General features: G+C 40.1%; 2 protein-coding genes across 4 annotated transcripts; one reads left to right on the plus strand and one right to left on the minus strand.

Moving 5' to 3' along the window:
• Positions 1 to 1,049: 1,049 nt before the first annotated feature.
• HSPD1 (heat shock protein family D (Hsp60) member 1) lies at positions 1,050 to 12,643 on the minus strand. Of its 3 annotated transcripts, XM_086719216.1 has the most exons (13): positions 12,294 to 12,403; positions 11,932 to 12,013; positions 11,184 to 11,359; positions 9,773 to 10,025; positions 8,117 to 8,199; positions 7,512 to 7,607; positions 6,664 to 6,757; positions 6,234 to 6,402; positions 4,326 to 4,425; positions 3,070 to 3,315; positions 2,246 to 2,420; positions 1,782 to 1,960; positions 1,050 to 1,679 (listed from the first exon to the last, which is right to left on the minus strand). In XM_086719216.1, exons 3-13 carry the CDS (start codon positions 11,355 to 11,357, stop codon positions 1,527 to 1,529), a joined length of 1,722 nt encoding a protein of 573 aa, XP_086575342.1. In that variant the 5' UTR covers positions 11,358 to 11,359; positions 11,932 to 12,013; positions 12,294 to 12,403; the 3' UTR covers positions 1,050 to 1,526. The 3 variants fall into 3 exon arrangements, with proteins under 3 accessions (XP_086575342.1, XP_086575341.1, XP_025780416.2); XM_086719215.1 differs by lacking the exons at positions 11,932 to 12,013; positions 12,294 to 12,403 and adding an exon at positions 12,510 to 12,643; XM_025924631.2 differs by lacking the exon at positions 11,932 to 12,013 and having other exon boundaries at positions 12,294 to 12,427.
• HSPE1 (heat shock protein family E (Hsp10) member 1) lies at positions 11,923 to 15,205 on the plus strand. The gene is made up of 5 exons (XM_025935273.2): positions 11,923 to 12,492; positions 12,562 to 12,948; positions 13,555 to 13,719; positions 14,784 to 14,873; positions 14,951 to 15,205. Exons 1-5 carry the CDS (start codon positions 11,923 to 11,925, stop codon positions 14,999 to 15,001), a joined length of 1,263 nt encoding a protein of 420 aa, XP_025791058.2. The 3' UTR covers positions 15,002 to 15,205.
• The last annotated feature ends 3,364 nt before the right edge of the window (positions 15,206 to 18,569 follow it).

An 18,569-nucleotide genomic window follows, 5' to 3' on the forward strand; every position in this document is an offset into this window, starting at 1 on the left:
CAAGACAGACTAGGTCCTTGGCACAGGTGAAGGCAGGAACTTAGATGTTGTTAGGCAAGATTTTGTTGCCTTCAACTCATAATATAGTAAATCTAGAAAGCAAAGTTACGTCTTACAAATCTTCCTGCCCCCAACATGCCCCACACCCAGGTACTATTTTAAAAATAGGCCACATTTCATGGTACCTGGGTGGCTCAGTAGGTTGAGTGTCTGACTTTGGCTCAGGTCATGATCTCACAGTCGAATGGTTTGAGACCCACACTGGGTTTTGCACTGACAGTACAGAGCCTGCTTCGGATTCTGCCTCCCTTTCTGCCCCTCCCCTGCTCACGCGCTCTGAAAAACAAACATTAAAAAAAAAAAAAACCACACACATTTCCATACTGTTTCCAGTATGGAAACACATTTCCATACTGTTTCCAGTGCATTGAGCCAAAAATCTGCTTTACGTTCTTAAATAAAAGTGAAGACACTGGGCTGACCCCACCAAGCAAGGATGCCCTTCCTCACTGTCCATTATGCTCGAATGGCATACCTCCCTTTCCACTGAAGCACACCCTTCTATACACCCTGCCCTCCTCACTTGTGGGTACCCAACAGGAATCCATTTATTATGCTGACGGTTTGAAGCAGTAACTATAACCTCCACAAGAAATGACAAATTGCCCCTTTATGACCAGACCTCAACACATAAAATAGTGTCCACAGCAATCAGTTGTCACCTTTAAAAATTTCCATTACCATAGGGTGCCTGAATGGCTCAGTCCATGACCTCACCATTCATGGGTTCGAGCCTGGAGTGGAGCTGTGTGTGGACAGCTCAGAGCCTGGAGCCTACTTCAGATTGTGTCTCCCTCTCTGCCTTTCAAAAAGAAATAAAAAATATTAAAATTTCATTATCTACATAGTAATATAATTGTAGCAAAGAGAAACGGAAATATACTACATGCACAAATGTTTTACACACTTGTACCAAATTCTACCCCTACCCCTCTGTCTATTGGCTTTCAATTTCTCTTCTCTTCTAGGTCACGGAAAAGCTAACACAATTAAGTTTAAACAAATTTTTATTACACAAAGGTTGTCACATAATTGGATATTTCTCTACTTTGTACACAATTATTCTTACTCTCCACAGAAAGGCTGCTTCTTAACTTTTCATCTGGTGATGGCAAGCACTAAAATCCTGATTTTAACAGAATAATAGTAAAAATGCCTCAGTGATTTAAGTTGAAAGCAGTACATTGGTACATGGCTCTTGCATTCAGTTATCAGGAATGTACAAATGTCTTTTTATTCAAAAATACAAAATAAATTATCTGTAGGCATGGACAATGACAGCAGTAAACCATTATATGATGTCAACTGAAACCAGTAACTGATGGTTATAGTGATTTTCTTAAACATCAGCCAGCCTTTTCTTCAGTCATTTCCTTCAACTGACTTCTCTGAAGTTATTCTTGAGGAGCACTGCCTTGAGCTTCCTCTCACAGTTCATTAACAATGGTAAAGCGCTATTCTAGGAATTAGAACATGCCACCTCCCATACCACCTCCCATTCCTCCCATTCCACCCATTCCAGGGTCCTTCTCTTCCTTAGGAATTTCGGTGACTACAACTTCTGCTGTAGTTAACAGAGAGGCCACTCCAGCAGCATCCAATAAAGCAGTTCTTACAACCTAAGGAAAAAGTTTGATAAAATATTACCTTTATCCTTAGTAAAAAATAAGACTTAACAGAAGATTCTTGAAAGAATTTTTAGAAAATGGCCAACCATTTACCTTAGTTGGATCAATGATTCCCTTTTCTACCATATTCACAAAATCTCCAAGCATAGCATCATAACCAACTTCTGAGGAACTCTGCATAATTTTCTCAACTATCAATGATCCTTCAACACCTGCATTCTTAGCAATGGTCATTGCAGGAATTTTGAGTGTTCTCTTAATGATTTCTATACCTAAAGAAAACAAATTTTAGCAAATTTGGTTTCATTCTTTCTTTTGTAAAAATTACAACACAATTTGATACAGGGAAAACCCAACTGGGAAATTCCACAGGTCAAATCATTCCCCCCCAAGAGATGTGATTTCATCTTTCATCTGTCCTCCGATTATTAGTGTTATTCTTCCTTTGTTATACTGGTAATTGTTTTGTGATTTATTGTTCTATTTGATGGGCAACAATATTATTATAGCAGACTAAAATCACGCTGCAAATAAACTCATTTGTAAGGCAGTTTTACCAATTTTTTGATCTTCATTAGCTGGAGTTATTGAATCCAAGGCTGGAATGCACCGAAGCAGGGCACAACCCCCTCCCAGAACAATGCCTTCTTCAACAGCAGCTCGGGTAGCATTGAGGGCATCTGTAACTCTGTCTTTTTTTTCATTCACTTCAACATCACTTGTGCCACCAACCTAAGAGTAAAAGAATTCCAGTTAGTATGGGCTTCTCTGATTCAAGATGCTGGCTGGCAAGAGTCATTAAAAAGCACTGGATTTTTTTATTTACTTTTGAGAGCGAGCGAGCGAGAGACAGCGAGAGAGAGAGACACACACACACGCGCAGAGGGCATGTGGGAGAGGCGCAGAGTAAGACGGAGAGAGAGTCCTAAGCGGGCTCTGCACTGTCAGTACGGAACTGAATGTGGGGCTTGAACTCAAACCGTGAGATCATGATCTGAGCTGAAACCAAGAGTCAGACGCTTAACTGAGCCACCTAGGTGCTCTGCACTGGGTTTACTTAAAAAACAAACAAAAAACACCAAAAAAATAGACCATGTAAAAAAGGTTGCCTACTTTTTAAAAGTGACTGCATGACATTTAAATAGCTAATAGGGTGAGTACAGTGTCCTACATCAGTGCAACGTCAGCCTGATCTTTAACAAAACATCTTGGTTTTAAGGAAAGAATATTCCAACAAAGAAATTTTGTATAATATATATCTCCATGATGAAGTTATTTCCCCAAACATTTTAGTTACATGGCCCTAGTGGGGAATACCACAGAAACAAAATCATTCTTGAGCTCAGAACCTAGGAAGCTCATTTACAACAACGAATCTTACCTTCAGCACAGCTACTCCATCTGAGAGTTTTGCCAGACGTTCATTCAGTTTTTCCTTTTCATATTCACTAGTTGTGATATCTAACTGTTCAATGATTTCTTGGATACGTTTTTCAATTTGAGCCTTGTCACCTTTTCCTTTTAAGAGCATGGCATCATCTTTGGTCACAATGACTTCTCCAACTTTTCCTAAGTCATGAGGCTGAACATCTTCAAGATTTAGAGTCAACCCTTCTTCTCCGAACACCTACAAAAACATTTAAAAATGAACCACTTGCAGCTTAGTTTTTCACTGTACCAAGTCTGTCAGTAGTACATAACATGGGTGTTTTGATGAGAAAAACATCTTATGATACTGTATTTCTTTGAAACATGAGATTTTAAGATTAGGACTAGTCCAGAGAAGACTTGATCGAGTTTCCCACTGCATTTCCAACTTCTCAGTTAATCAAATTAACATTTGCTTTATTTGAGGAAAGTATAAACTCAAACAACTCCTCAAAGGTCATATTTTTGGTGATATCGGGACTGGACCTTAGGCCTAAACTCTTAAATCCTATGTGGTTTCTACAATATTTTATTAAAAAAAATTTTTTTTACTGTTTTTGAGAGAGAGGGCAAGAGAGAGGGAGGGAAGGGGCAGAGAGAGGAGAGGGAGACACAGAATCTGAAGCAGGCTCCAGGCTCTGTCTGAGCTGTCAGCACAGAGCCTAACCCAGGGCTTGAACTCACGAGCCGTATCACGACCTGAGCCGAAGTCGGATGCTTAACTGACTGAGCCACCCAGCCAATATTCTTAGAAACAAATTAGTCTTGGGGTGCCTGGGTGGCTCACTCGGTTGAGCGTCCGACTTCAGCTCAGGTCATGATCTCACAGCTTGTGAGTTTGAGCCCCGTGTCGGGCTCTGTGCTGACAGCTCAGAGCCTGGAGCCTGTTTCAGATTCTGTGTCTCCCTCTCTCTCTGTCCCAACCCACTCGCATTCTGTCTCTCTCTCAAAAATAAACATTAAAAAAAAAATTTAAAAAAAAACCAAATTAGTCAAATAACCCTATTCTTGGGCTAGACTCATGGTAAGTTAGACAGGGGACCTTAGCAGTATTTAATCCAACCTATACCTCCTAAACGTCCAACATAAACACAAATTAATAGTTTAGATAATATCTGACCGTGAAAAATGTAAAATTTACCTGTAATAAACTTCAGACCTGGAAGTATAAAACATTCAGTAAACCAACATCACATTTATTTTACTTACTGCACCACCAGTAGCAATAGCCATATCTTTAAGCTGGTTCTTTCTATTGTCACCAAAACCTGGAGCTTTGACGGCTACAACCTGAAGACCAACTTTCAGCCTGTTAAGAACAGTTAATAAAAATCAGATTTAAATTTAAAAATGCTTATCTAGTTCTTAAGTTCTAAGTACTATGATTATTTAGGAAACATACTTTTTTTATTTTGAGAGAGAGCATGCAAACAGGGGAGGGGCAGAGAGAGGGAGAGAATATGAAGCAGGCTCCAGGCTTCCAGCTGTCAGTGCAGACAGAGCCCAATGGAGGGCTCAAACCCACAAACTGTGAGATCATGACCTGAGCTGAAGTCAGACACTCAACAGATGGAGCCACCCAGGCGCCCCTGGAAACCACACTTTTTACAATTTTTGGCTTTCTTACAACTTTTGGTCAAATTAAGACAGGAAAGGGCAATTTTCCATTCATCCGTATTTGCCAATATCCAATCACCTTCGTAATAAACTGACCTTACTTTCCAGTTAAACTAGACCCAGGAACAAAAATATTATCATAAGCAAAACACCTTTAACTATGACATAGTGATAAATATTTTATAATTTTCAAAAATCAGAAGAGTTAAATTTTAATTTTAAAATATTTAAATATTAAATTTGGGGATCTAATGAGCATTTACTACTGCTCTATGGGTTCCATTTAGTAGTAATCAAGTTACTACTACAGTTACAATTGAGCAAGCAGTGTTCTTAATCTGGTTCCTTCATAAATGTAAGTATTACTGATAATAACATTAAGCTCACCTGCAATTTTATCAGATACTGAATGCCTGGAATATATAATCAAAGAAATGTCCACTTGAGACCAGATAGTGAAACAGAAGGAATATATGGACACTAAAACAAAACTGGTCTATTAGAGCCAAATAAAAATCAGAGAGGTAAACTCTGATAATATGCCAAGAAAATCAAGACACCCAACTTTACAGCTACCAGTAAAATGGCTCAGTGAAACTCTGTAGGTCTATTGTTTTTTTATTTTGGTTTCAAATCCTACAATAAGACTCTTCAGATCCCAAAAAGCAAATTCAAGCTAACAAACATTCCAGGATAAGTAAACTCACTCAGAGCTTTTGGGTCAAGCCATGTAACTCTCCTACATACCTGTTTCATTTGTGCATTTCCATTATAATAAAATTGGAAATATTACTTTTAATATACCTCAATTCCAGGATTAGGAGCACATTTTAATGATGTCCTAAGGAGCACCTAGCTGGCTCAGTTGGAAGAGCATGTAACTCTTGGTCTTGGGGTTGTGAGTTCGAACCCTACATTGGCTGTAGAGATTACTTATTTTTTTTAATGCCCTAAGATTCTGTTTATAGTATTAAGCACCTGCCTTAAAGTCAAAAGTAATACATTATAGATTAAAAAAAAATTATCTTAACCTCAACTTATCTTAGATTGAGTGCCAATTTATTTCAGCCTATTAATTTTTTCTTTTAACAGATTATGTAAAATGCTGATAGCTAAATACACTTTGATCTAAGGCTTAGAAAATGATAGTTTACTTCTCATTCAAAATTGTAATTGTGAAAATATTTTTCCAGATAAAAAAACTTAGTCATTTCTTCTAAGCAACTGTAAACGTTCATAATAAAAAATGGACACCATACAAAATTAGGCTATCTTATGAGAAAGTTGCACAAAATACTATGGATTTTCACATAGAACCCATTCAAAAACAAAGAACCATTATAACTGGGCCAAGAGTTCATGAAGCACACCTGTATCACACATAACTCTAAATACAAACACAAGTGGTTCAATGTGAGGGTACATAATAGAGATTTCAAACATCAATACAAAAAATTGCCTTTCATCTGAAAATGTAAACCAAACACCACTGCCTATTACCTATTCAGAACAAGTGTACTCAGAGCTTCTCCATCAACATCTTCAGCAATTATGACCAAGGGCTTACGGTGAGCATTGGCAATTTCAAGAGCAGGTACAATGGACTGGACACTAGAAATTTTCTTTTCACTCAACAGAACGTAGGCATCTTGGAATTCACATTTCTGCCCTGCAAAAACAAAAAACATTTTAAATCAATGTTAAAACATTAACAATATTTTGAAATAACTGCAATTTCTTTAAATGAAAAAGCTATAACCCAATTTCAGTACATTTCAAGTGACTACTGAGTTCATGTTTTTCCACTTTCATTTGTCATTTACAGTAACTTTTGGAATACATAAATTTATTTTCTTAGAAGTATGGCCTAATGCTTATAGTTCGACACATGACAAGCTCTATTTTTTTTTATTTACTGACTTGCTCTTACCTTTTGATGTATTAATAAAGTATGGAGAAATATAACCTCGATCAAATTTCATGCCTTCAATAATTTCTAATTCATCATTTAGTGTTTTTCCATCCTATAACAAATCAAACAATTAGTTGTATGAATTTCATTAAAGAAACACAAAAATTTTTAATTATGGACCAGATTAGGAGACCCCATTGATCATAAAGGATCCAGGCAGAACTATGCAAATGCCCCAGGACATCCAACTCCCAATTCTGCAAAAACTTCAAAAATACATATTTGAATTTTTATATTCAATGTGTTATATATATATATGCAACACACAGTTTGAATGTTTTATTTGGAAAACTGTTTTGATCACCAGACAACCCATACCAAGCTATCATAAAAAACACACTTGGGGGGCGCCTGGGTGGCACAGTCGGTTAAGCGTCCGACTTCAGCCAGGTCACGATCTCGCGGTCTGTGAGTTCGAGCCCCACGTCAGGCTCTGGGCTGATGGCTCAGAGCCTGGAGCCTGCTTCCGATTCTGTGTCTCCCTCTCTCTCTGCCCCTCCCCCGTTCATGCTGTCTCTCTCTGTCTTAAAAATAAATAAACGTTGAAAAAAAAAATGTTTAAAAACACACTTGGGGCGCCTGGGTGGCTCAGTCGGTTAAGCGGCCGACTTCGGCTCAGGTCATGATCTCACGGTCTGTGAGTTCGAGCCCTGCATCGGGCTCTGTGCTGACAGCTCAGAGCCTGGCACCTGTTTCAGATTCTGTGTCTCCCTCTCTCTGACCCTCCCCCATCCATGCTCTGTCTCTCTCTGTCTCAAAATAAATAAACATCAAAAAAAAAATTAAAAAAAAAAAATCACACTTGCCTTTACTGTGATGACACCTTTCCTTCCAACCTTTTTCATTGCATCAGAAATGATGTTGCCAATTTCTTTATCTCCATTTGCAGAAATGGTAGCAACCTAAAACAATCAAGTTACTCTTCCAAGTTAAAAAGTTAAGGCCAGTGTTCTCAATCAACTCCCTTTCCTTTTCCTAGTAACTTCCAAATTGATAGTGTGTGTGGGAGATACAGTCTAACAGTTCTAAGGAAGTGTTGGTTCTGTTTTCAATTATCATTTGGCTACATTGTTTTTAAAAGATATGACAAACATACAACCACCCTTAAAAAGACTCCCCCCACACCCCGAAAAAGTGATAATATTCTAACATGACAAAAACTATGTACCTTTTGACAAATGACTAAAGAACGTTTTCCATACAAAAAAAAATGAGTTTTACTCAGAGCCATGTAGAACTAAAGTGACAGCCCACTAAGACTCCAGCTATGGTCACTGCATTATTTTCAAATGTTATTTGGCAGTAAGAAAAATGCTTTCAATGTTAGTGACTGGTTAGTGTTGTTATTCTAACACTGGTACGTGATTATGGAATAAAATCACGTTTATTGTAAAATATGACAACTCCTTACCTGAGCAATTTCTTCAGGGGTTGTCACAGGTTTAGACTGCTTCTTAAGTTCAGCAATTACAGCATCAACAGCTAACATCACACCTGATTTAAGAATAAATGCCATTAACAACGCTTATTCTCTCATGGTTCCTTGTCAAGTAAAAATTCCAATTCATATTAAATGCTTTAATGTGTTAATACAGCCTAAACAATACTTCTGTGCTGGCACTTCTAATCACATGGAGTTGGATGGTGCACACTCAAACAGGAAGTCTGATAAATGAAGAACCAGGTCAAAATTATTGTGAAAACTGTACTAAGGAAAAAAAAACTATGGTGTATAATTTCAAGAATCTCACCATTCAACTCATTCTGTGTAAACTATTCCCAGTCCAATCATGTTGCAGGTTTCCAACAGGGTCACCCAACATTTCTCTCAATTGAAAATAAGGGATTATGCCCCTACAGGTTGTTTTTAATTTTGAGAGAGAATCCCAAGTAGGCTCTGCAGTGTCAGCAGAGCCCGACTTGGGGCTTGATCTCACAAACTGTGAGCCAAAACCAAGAGTCAGATGCTTAACCGACTGAGCCACCCAGGACCTCTATGCCCCTACAGGTTTTAATATCTGAAATCTCCTCCTTTAATATGTAATTATAAATAAAATATTTAACAGTCAACAGCAGCACAGTATGGATTTATGAGAACCTCATTTTGTTCAAATGGGATGAGTGCTGGCTCTTCCCTTTATTTTGATAAAGGGTAACTTCAAGAAATAAATCCAAAGAAAGGCATGTAGTAACAATCACTTTCTCAGGGAAGTAATTTTAATAAACTCAATTAACATTTGTCCATGATTTATATTCAAACTGCTTTTAATGAAACATTTATTTGTACCTTAAACACTGAAATAGATGGGATGCTGATACATCAGTGTGCTGGGATGCCAATTCTGACAAAATTGTTAATGGCACCCCACTTTACTCTCAAGTCTTCTCTAATTTGGACAGTAACACACCCTATAGATAAGCAGCAATTACATTTTCAAGATACAAAAAATCAAGTTTTAGTACACAGCAGTGACAGGACTAATTAACAGCAGTGACAGGACTTAAGTTTGTATCACCATGAAGCTCATGCTAAGGAGATCTTTAAATGGTGGCCTAGTTTCCCAAAGCAAGCAATAATGAACAAAATGAAGACCAATAATGCATTATGTGCTGTTAAGAGGCAAAAACAAAACAAAACAAAACAAAATCCTGCTTTTATGTATACACACACACTAAATTTGACGTCCTGGATGAATGATATAGTTTGTTTAGCCCTACTCTGTAAAATAGTAAAACTGTTTAATACTCTCTCCCTGCTCTAATCCCCACAAGTTTACTATCCTCAAGGTATACAGAACATGCTGTATCTTCCACCAAACTGTTCCTTTGGGTGGCGGGGGGAAGAGGGGGTTTGGGGGGTCTCTAGACACAGGGAAGGGAAGGACAACAAAGAATGTCTTAGTCCTATTTCTCTGAATGCCTAGCATAGTACCCATCACATAAGCCAGGCATCCAATTGCTATTTGCTGAAGAAAAACTCCATGTAAGATTTTAAGAGAAAGGAGAAATAAGAATCAACTTTCTAAGACACTTCAAAACACTGTGGTGACAATGAAGACATTCCTACCTCTCCTGATTTCCACTGGATTAGCACCTTTGCTAATCTTCTCGAAGCCTTCCTTGGCAATAGAGCGTGCCAGGACAGTAGCAGTAGTGGTGCCATCTCCAGCCTCTTCATTTGTGTTATTGGCAACGTCTTGAACAAGTTTAGCGCCAATATTTTTATATTTATCTTTTAAATCAATTGACTTTGCAACAGTCACACCATCTTTTGTTACTTTGGGACTGCCCCAACTCTGTTCAATAATCACTGTTCTTCCCTAGAATTGCAGAGAAAAAAAAAAGTGACAGAATCACATACTCTCTAAGTACTATTTAGCGTAAAACAGGAACTTTTAATAAAAAAGTAGTTACTTGAAAGCCTCCACACAAACTGTCATTATTTAATCAGATCTGCAGCATGTAATTTCAAAGGCAGGTTCATCAGTGTTCTTAGGTTACAGACAAAATGACCTCTCTGTTGCCAAGTGTATAACTTTGGATGATCTTTTATGGAAGATATAGATCCTAGACTGAAAAATGTTATCTCATAAAAAAACAAAAACACAAGATAAACCAAATCAATTTGGTAGATAATAAAATGTCAGAATACTCTTCACATAATTTATAGTTTTGTCTGGTGCCTGCTGTCTTTGAAAATAATGTGAAACTTATTTTTAAACTTGCTTTAAAATTTAGTTACTAAAATACTAGCAGCAAGACAAATACAGTTCACTCTTCCAAGGCTGGTTCAATGTTAAATCTCAAACACAGTACAAACAGTACTGGCAGCTTCTAGATTTGAATTAAAGGTGCTACTTGTGAGGCAGGCAAATGCCATATTTTATATACTACATATGACTACTTTGATACTGGAACCGTTAACCTGAAATCACGCATCACTACACTTGTGCATCATCTTCAAAAGCCTCAAGTTATGTTTTTACTCCTCACCAACCTCTTTAAGTTAAAGAAGATTTAACATTTTAAATGTGCTTTGGAAGACAATGAACAGCAGAAAAGTAAAACTAGTACCTACAAACACATACTTGAGGTATTACTGGAGCTAAGTTACACACTAACGTCAATATTTGATACTAACTACTGGGAAAAAATCCAAAACTTAAGCAGGCAAGCAAGATTAATTCTACTTTCCGTTTAGGAACCCACCTTGAGTTGTGAGTTACCACCGGATTACATCACACGTCATATGAAATAAAGTTTCCCGAATTTGAAAAAAAAACTTAAGCTTTAAGACCGTTAAATCAAGTTAAAAAAAAAAAAAAAGATTAAGCGGTAATTTGGAACTCTTTTATGTAAACTGGGATTTCTCAACAATGGAGACTAAAGTATTTACTGTCTATGTGACATCATTAAAATATTATTCCTTAATTCAGAATGCTATACATTGTAACACAATAAAATAAAAATATTGATACCTTTGGCCCCATAGTAACAGCTACAGCATCAGCTAAAAGGTCTACACCTTGAAGCATTAAGGCTCGGGCATCTGCACCAAATTTTACATCTTTGGCATAGGCCCGAGTAAGATGAGGAGCCAGTGCCCTGGACACTGGCCTAATTTGGCGAAGTACTGCGGGTAATCGAAGCATTTCTGTTGGGGGGAAAACAATCAGATTATCAGTACATTTATACTAGCACTATCCGTGGTGCATTACAGCACAACATAAACATGACACCTGTACACCACAAAACAAGAAATGTTAGATATAAGCTGTATTGATCCCTGCCCTACACGCGGCCCACGTTAACATAGGTTCAAACACCAGCTACTAACGTAAGCTTGAAGAGGCCGCTCCCACGCCTAACCTAGAGAACTAGCACAAAGTACACCATGTCAGTGAATCCCTACGGCCACCTACCCCAGCCGCTAAAAACGAGTTAATCTTTCACCGCTAAAATAGCCTCCTGAGCAAAAGTGCTCCTAAAAAAACCAAATCTGCAGGAAGGGGTAAGTTATAAACCAGAATGACCAAGGGAAAAAAAATAGTCCGGACGGTGCAAAAATCCCTTTAGTAACAGGAGTCTTTGTATCTACTCAGGGCTACTGTATCCAACTATCCGCAGGGCCGCGATGCTGGGGGCCAAGGCCCGGCTCTCTACGCCCAACCCCACGTGTCTGTTTTTAGGACGCCCTCAGCAAGGTCAAGGGTGGAGATGCCGTACCCCAGCTGCCCACGGGGCCAAAATCGGTTCCCACGCGGCTGCGACCACCCTCCCGGGGGCCCTACAGTCGATCAGGACAGGGCTGCAACGAGAGCCCACGTGAATATACGCCCCCGATTGCATACAAACTACCGGGCAAGCCCTCCCCCCTGCGCCCTGCCCGGGCCAGCAATCCACGCCGCACGTGATGGGCACCGACATGGACCCGTAAGGCCTGGCCCGGCGGGTCCGGGCCTGCGGCGCCGTAGGGAAGCCCTGGCTCTCCCCTTCCGGCTCAATCAGGCAGGACCGCAGCGGACGGGGAAAGGCCCGGCTCCCGGGTCCCAGGCGTCTGGGAGAGGCGGCGCGGGGCGGCCGTATACCTGCGGGGCAGCGGCAGGGCGTGCGGACGATGAGGCAGGCCGTCGGAGGCGAGTGAGGGACAGAGTGCACGGCGCACACGGCAAAGAGCCCGTGTCCCCTCCCTCCGCCGCTTCCCCCCGCCCCGCGGCACCGCGTGCGCGGGCTGCGCCCACCCCTTCCCCTCCACCGGGGCCCCGCAATCGGCAGTCGCCGCGCCCAGCTCCGCCCCTCCCTACCCGCGCAGGGCCAGGCAAGTGAGCTCAGCCCTCCCAGTCCGGCTTAGGCTAGTTCCCGGGCTGTACTCGGTTCGAGAACTTTCCGGGAAGCGCTGCGCTGTGGGTCAAGGTTCAGAGCGCGTCATTTCCGGGAGAGGGGCGAAGAGCTAGTACTTTCACCCCGGCAGGCGGCCTAGAAAAGCCTAGAAAGAACTCCTCTCTTCTTCCGCCTCCCCGTCTTCGCGTCAGTGGCCGGCGCACAACTCTCGGGACGAATCGCGCGGCGCGCTGGTGCAGCCACCCTCCCTTGCGGGGAGGAGCGGGGGGCGGGAGCAAGCGCGCCTGCGCGTTGGGAGGCCTTTTCCCACGTTCACGTGGCCCGGGGGTCGGACTGCGGGTCTCCTTGCGGCGGCGGCGGCAGCCCCAGAGCAGAGTAGGAACTGCGGTGGCCAGAGTCATGGTGAGTCTCGCGTGGCCTGGAGGACGAAGAGGCCTTCTCTGCCTATAGCGCTCGGATACCCGGGTGTTTCTTTGCAGGCCTACCGGGAGGGGTAGGGGTCACTTAGTGAGCCGCGCCCGAAGTAACCCTGGAGAGGCGAGGCCCACTAACCCCTTTTATTTGCCAGGGGCTCTGCACGCGTGTACCCCGCATGCTTGTGGGCCCGGGGGCGGGAACCCGGACTCAGGCGCAGCTGCGGACCCACTTCTGCGAGATCTTTGTGGGTGTGTAGTATCTTGAAAAGCGTGGCTCCAGGCAAAGGGGTTGACTTGAGTTCTGTGAAATTTTCCAGAACAATTGAGGTAGGAAAATATTTGACCTTGGGATAAACTAGGGTTACTCTTAAAGCTGTCTGCTGACCGGAGAAGCAGCAACGACCCCCCTAACACACACGGAATGGAAATTAAACTCGGCAGGTAGAGCAAAACATTCAAATGGTTTTCTTGAACGAATAATTGGAGTTTTGGCGTTAATTTTGAAAGCCACACGTGCTTTTTGATGTGTAACGCATAGAACATAATCACATACTGCTTTTGTTTTTAAACTTAATACTCCTTTTTTTTACAGGCAGGACAAGCGTTTAGGAAGTTTCTTCCTCTCTTTGACCGAGTTTTAGTTGAAAGGAGTGCAGCCGAAACTGTAACCAAAGGAGGCATTATGCTTCCAGAAAAATCGCAAGGAAAAGTTTTGCAAGCAACAGTAGTAGCTGTTGGATCAGGCTCTAAAGGAAAGGTAAATGGGGCTAAAGTGCAACTAGTTTTGTATGGAGGAGAAAAAAGAAATTCTTGGTGGTTATTAAAGGTAGTCTCTTAAATAGCTTTGTGTTTTCTTCAAGATCGTTCCCTAATTCAGTCATGTCTGATATGCCGCTTTTAACGAAAATGATTATGTAAAATAAAGTTGCTTATTTTGTAGGATGGAAGAGTTCCAGAGTATTAAAATCAGTAGCCATTTGGTAGCTGAGTATGACCAGTGTTTTCTTTAAATTCTAAATTTTGATTAAAGCAAAAAATTCCTCAAGATGATCTGTGGGTTCTTTGACTAGTTGAGGGGAAATTTAAACTCTCCATCTAACCTCTAACGCTGTAATTGCCCTAATCTTTTTAACCATTTTTGGCCTTAGTTGGCATACTTTCGAAAAGAACTGGTTGGATCTAGCCTTAATAGTTATTCTCCAGTAACTGGTTAGACCTCAGACCTGAAAGTCAGCCAGAATACACAATACATGCCTTTGGGGTCAAATACATTAATTGCATTCATTGTTCCAGTTGCCCCTAAGAAAGCTCTAAGAACAGCTGTCCCAGAGTCAGGAATAGGAAGTCTCTGGGGAGTGGGCACTATGCTGCAGTCTCTTCTTAAATTTTTACTTTAATGAAAAGGATATTGAGTCACAAAAGAAGTATATGTTCCAAATTCTGGAAACTGCTCTTGAATTTTTGTGTTGGAAGAAGTTAAAACATGACATCTGTATATCTGGTCTTAAAAACTGATTTATATAGTCTAGAAGTTAATATTTAATAGTTAAAAAATTAGCTTAAGTTAGCTTTCCAGTATAACTCGTTGAACTTTACACTGAAAGCAGGTTTTGGTGTAAGCTCCAGGTATGCATTATTTCAAAGTGTAATTCTACAGTGATATTTTTGAGTGAACTACGATTATAATGTAAATCATATCACTTGGCCACTAAGTCCTTTTTTAACACTTGATTTGAATGAGCACATTTGATTAATAAAAGTTAGGTGTAAGTTTTTGGTGATCTAGATGTCTTTACTAATAAATATTCTTATTTTCTTAAGGGTGGAGAGATCCAACCAGTCAGTGTGAAAGTTGGAGATAAAGTTCTTCTCCCAGAATATGGAGGCACCAAAGTAGTTCTAGATGACAAGGTGTGTAAATTTAATATTTCCTATAAGTTAAGTATTTGTTATTAGTTTTCTTAACTAATGGTTTTCTTTATTTGCAGGATTATTTCTTATTTAGAGATGGTGACATTCTCGGAAAGTATGTAGACTGAAATAAATCATTATTGAAATGGCATGAAGTGAAGCTGCCCATTCCAGTGAAGTTGTGAAATCTTTCATCATGTAAATAATTTTCATGTCTCTCTTTTATAATAAACTAATGGTATCCAAACTAATGATATCCAGTGTCTCTAAAATTTAGTTATAGTGTATTGATCTAAATATTACCAAATAAAAATGCATAAATGAGTGGTTAATCTTTATTTGGTGATTTTTTAGGGTTTTTTAGGGTTTTTAAGATTTTTTAGGGTTCTCCAGTATGTTTTTTTTTCCCCAAGTAACTTACAGAGAATTCTGGGAAATATGCACTCTAGCTTTCACATTGAACTTAGATTACAGAAATTACGCTAATACAGGGGCACCTGCGTGACTCATTTGGTTAAGCATCCAACTTCAGCTCCAGTCGTCTCATGGTTCTTGAGTTCAAGCCCTGCATCTGGCTGTCTGCTGTTAGATCCCGATTGAGATCTCCTGTCCCCTTCTCTCAGCTCCTCCCCCGCTTGCACTCACTCACTCTCTCTCAAAAATAATAAAAAAATTATGCTGACACAAAACCATGGATTTACACTTATGTTTTAAAAAATAGCAATATTCAGGGGTGCCTGGGTGGCTAGGTCAGTTAAGCATCTGACTCTGGCTCAGGTCATAATCTCACGGTTGGTGAGTTCTATACAGAAGGCTCAGCCTGGAACCTGCTTCAGATTCTGTCTCCCTCTTTCTGCTCCTCCGCTGCTCACACTGTCTCTCCCTCTCTTTCAAAAATAAGTGAACATTAAAAATTTTTTTAAGGTATCATTCTAATTTCATATATAACAACCTTTTATTGAAGTATACTTTATCATTTATAGAATCTAGTGTTTAAATGTCTTGTTTCTGAAGTATTTAGAGAAACTTAGTGAACATTTCCAGTTTTTAAAACTTTGTACTATTATTTGCTTTGAAAAAAGTCCATGGCAAGGTTTTATGGCTACCGTTGGTTGAGTGCTTTTTATGTGTCAGGTGCTGTGTGATAGTGTTTATAGCCAAGGCCTCAGGAGCATTTTTCTGGGTACTGGCTACTGTTGTGGGTACTTGGTGTGTATCAATTGGTGTAATCTTTCAACAATGCTGTGAGCTAGGTACTATCCTGCATCTGGAGGAAGGTAAGGCGCACGCACACAGGTTAAGTAATAACCAAGCATGCTCCGTAGGAAGTGGCAAAGCCAGGATTTTGATATAATCAGTCCATCTCCAGATGCTGCTGACCAGAACTTCACCTGTGGCTGTTTTTGTCAGATAACTAAGCACTTGACGTACATTATTTAAATTCTGCTTGATAAACCACTGTGGTATCAGGGTTGGGTGGTACTTGAGTGCTAATTATTGGTATTTAGTATATAATTTGTTGAATTTAACAAATAGGAAACAGCTGAACAAATAGCTTGATTTTTTTTTTTTTTTTTTTTTTTTTTTTTTTTTTTAGTAATAGCAGCTAGGGAAGGTTAAGATTAGAACCCAAACAGTCCTACCCCAAACTTGATTACCAACTCCTAAACTTTACCTCTCAGACCAGCTGTTCTTGGTGGTCAAATTTATTTTCTAGATCAGTCTGATTTTTTTTTTTTTTTTTTTTTTTTTTTTGAGAGAGACAGACAATGCGAGTGGGTTAGGGGGCAGAGAGAGGGAGACACAGAAGTAGAAGCAGGCTCCAGGCTCTGAACTGTCAGCACAGAGCCCAAAGCGGGGCTCGAACTCATGAGCTGTGAGATCATGACCTGAGCCGAAGCCGGACGCTCAACCGACTGAGCCACCCTGGCATCCCAGTGATCATGTTTTAAAGATATGCCCTATATTTGTCTTGTGGAATTGAAAGCTAACTGAAATTGTAAATGGCATGCAATAATGGTGTCAACTTTTGGTCATGTCCTCATCAGGCAAGTATGTGAATATTTACATTAATGTGTCATTGGTATACTAGGGCTTAATTTTTGTCATACTAAGATAAAAATTATGATTGAAAGCTCTATTTACAGTATCGGAGCGGGTCGTCAGTGTCCTACTGTGCCCTAGGCACAGCTAGATAATGTGCTTTGCTCTTAAAACCTTGTTGAGCACAGATGTCCTGGTTTTACCAATGACAAAACTGACTCAGAGGAGATGAGAAAACTTGTTCAAGGCTACGTGGCTGGTAAATAGTAGAGTTAGGAATCCAGTCCAGAGGCCATGGCTTTACCATTTCCCAATTCTGTTTTTTGAACACCCAAGCAAATGAGTTTTGAGATCCCAAGGCGATAATTTCCAAACCTTGGTTCATTCTTAGAATTACCTGGTGTATTTAAAATTTCAGGGCTCCATAGGGGCTCCCGCCGGGTGGCTCAGTCAGTAGGTGTCTGACTTCGCCTCGGGTCATGATCTCACTGTCCTTGAGTTCAAAAGCCCCACATCGGGCTCTCTGCTGACAGCTTAGAGCCTGGAGCCTGCTTCGAATTTCTGTGTCTCCCTCTCTCTTTGCCCATTCCCCCACTCGCACTCTCAAAAAAATATTTTTTAAAAAAATTTCAGGGCTCCATTTATAACCTAATTTAGAAGGATGAGGGAATTTTTTTGTATCCATTTTGTCCCATAATGCTTCTCTAGCAGAATTGCTTAAAAAATAATTTTAGGTTGTGAGATTATATTGGGAATTAATAGGGAAAAGGATTTTGGCATGAGAAATTTGGGTGAAAATAATGGTGTTGAGGGTGGGGAACTGTGTTTCACAATAATATGTTGTCATTTACCCTTTGATCAAACAGAAAAATAGTGAAGAATTAAAGTAGGTAAAATTCCAACGGGAATTTTTGTGATAATGCTATTCTTGAGCATTTCCAGGCACTGTTCTAGGCATTTAACATAATCTGGTTTAACTGCATGTAATCCTAGCAGCTCTGTGAGGCAGATACTCCTTTCCTCATAGGTGAAAGAATAACTTGCTCAGGTTGACACCATTTTTTAAAAAAAATTTTAATGTTTATTTATTTTAGAGAGAGAGAGACGGTGTGAGCAGGGGAGGGGCAGAGTGAGAGGGAGACACAGAATCTGAAGCAGGCTCCGGGCCCTGAGCTGTCAGCACAGAGCCCAGTGCAGGGCTTGAACTCATGAACCGTTAGATCGTGACCTGAGCTGAAGTCAGCCACTTAACCGGCTGAGCCACCCAGGTGCCTCAGGTGACACCAATTTTAAGTCATAGTTAGGGATTGAACTCAGATTTGTTTGACTTAAAAGCATGGCTTAAACTATTCTCCACAAAAAATTTGGGAAATTGATAATAAAATTCCCAGGGAGCTATTGTGTTGTATGAGCATTACCATTAAGATTGTTTTCCCTCCTATTAGGTAGAAAATGTATGTTTTACAAAGATTTTTATTTAAAAAGTTGGGATTATAAGATTTCACTTCTATTTTATTGTTCTATTTATGTAAGAACACAACATGAGATTTACCTTAACAGATTTTTAACTTACAATACAGTATTTTTAATTATAGGCATAGGGTTGTACAGCACATCTCTAGGACTTTTTCGTCTTGCTTATCTGGATCATTA

This window comes from Puma concolor, chromosome C1, assembly GCF_028749965.1.
Source record: "Puma concolor isolate L17-30 chromosome C1, mPumCon1.1.hap2, whole genome shotgun sequence".
In the NCBI taxonomy this organism is placed as follows: Eukaryota; Metazoa; Chordata; class Mammalia; order Carnivora; family Felidae; genus Puma; species Puma concolor.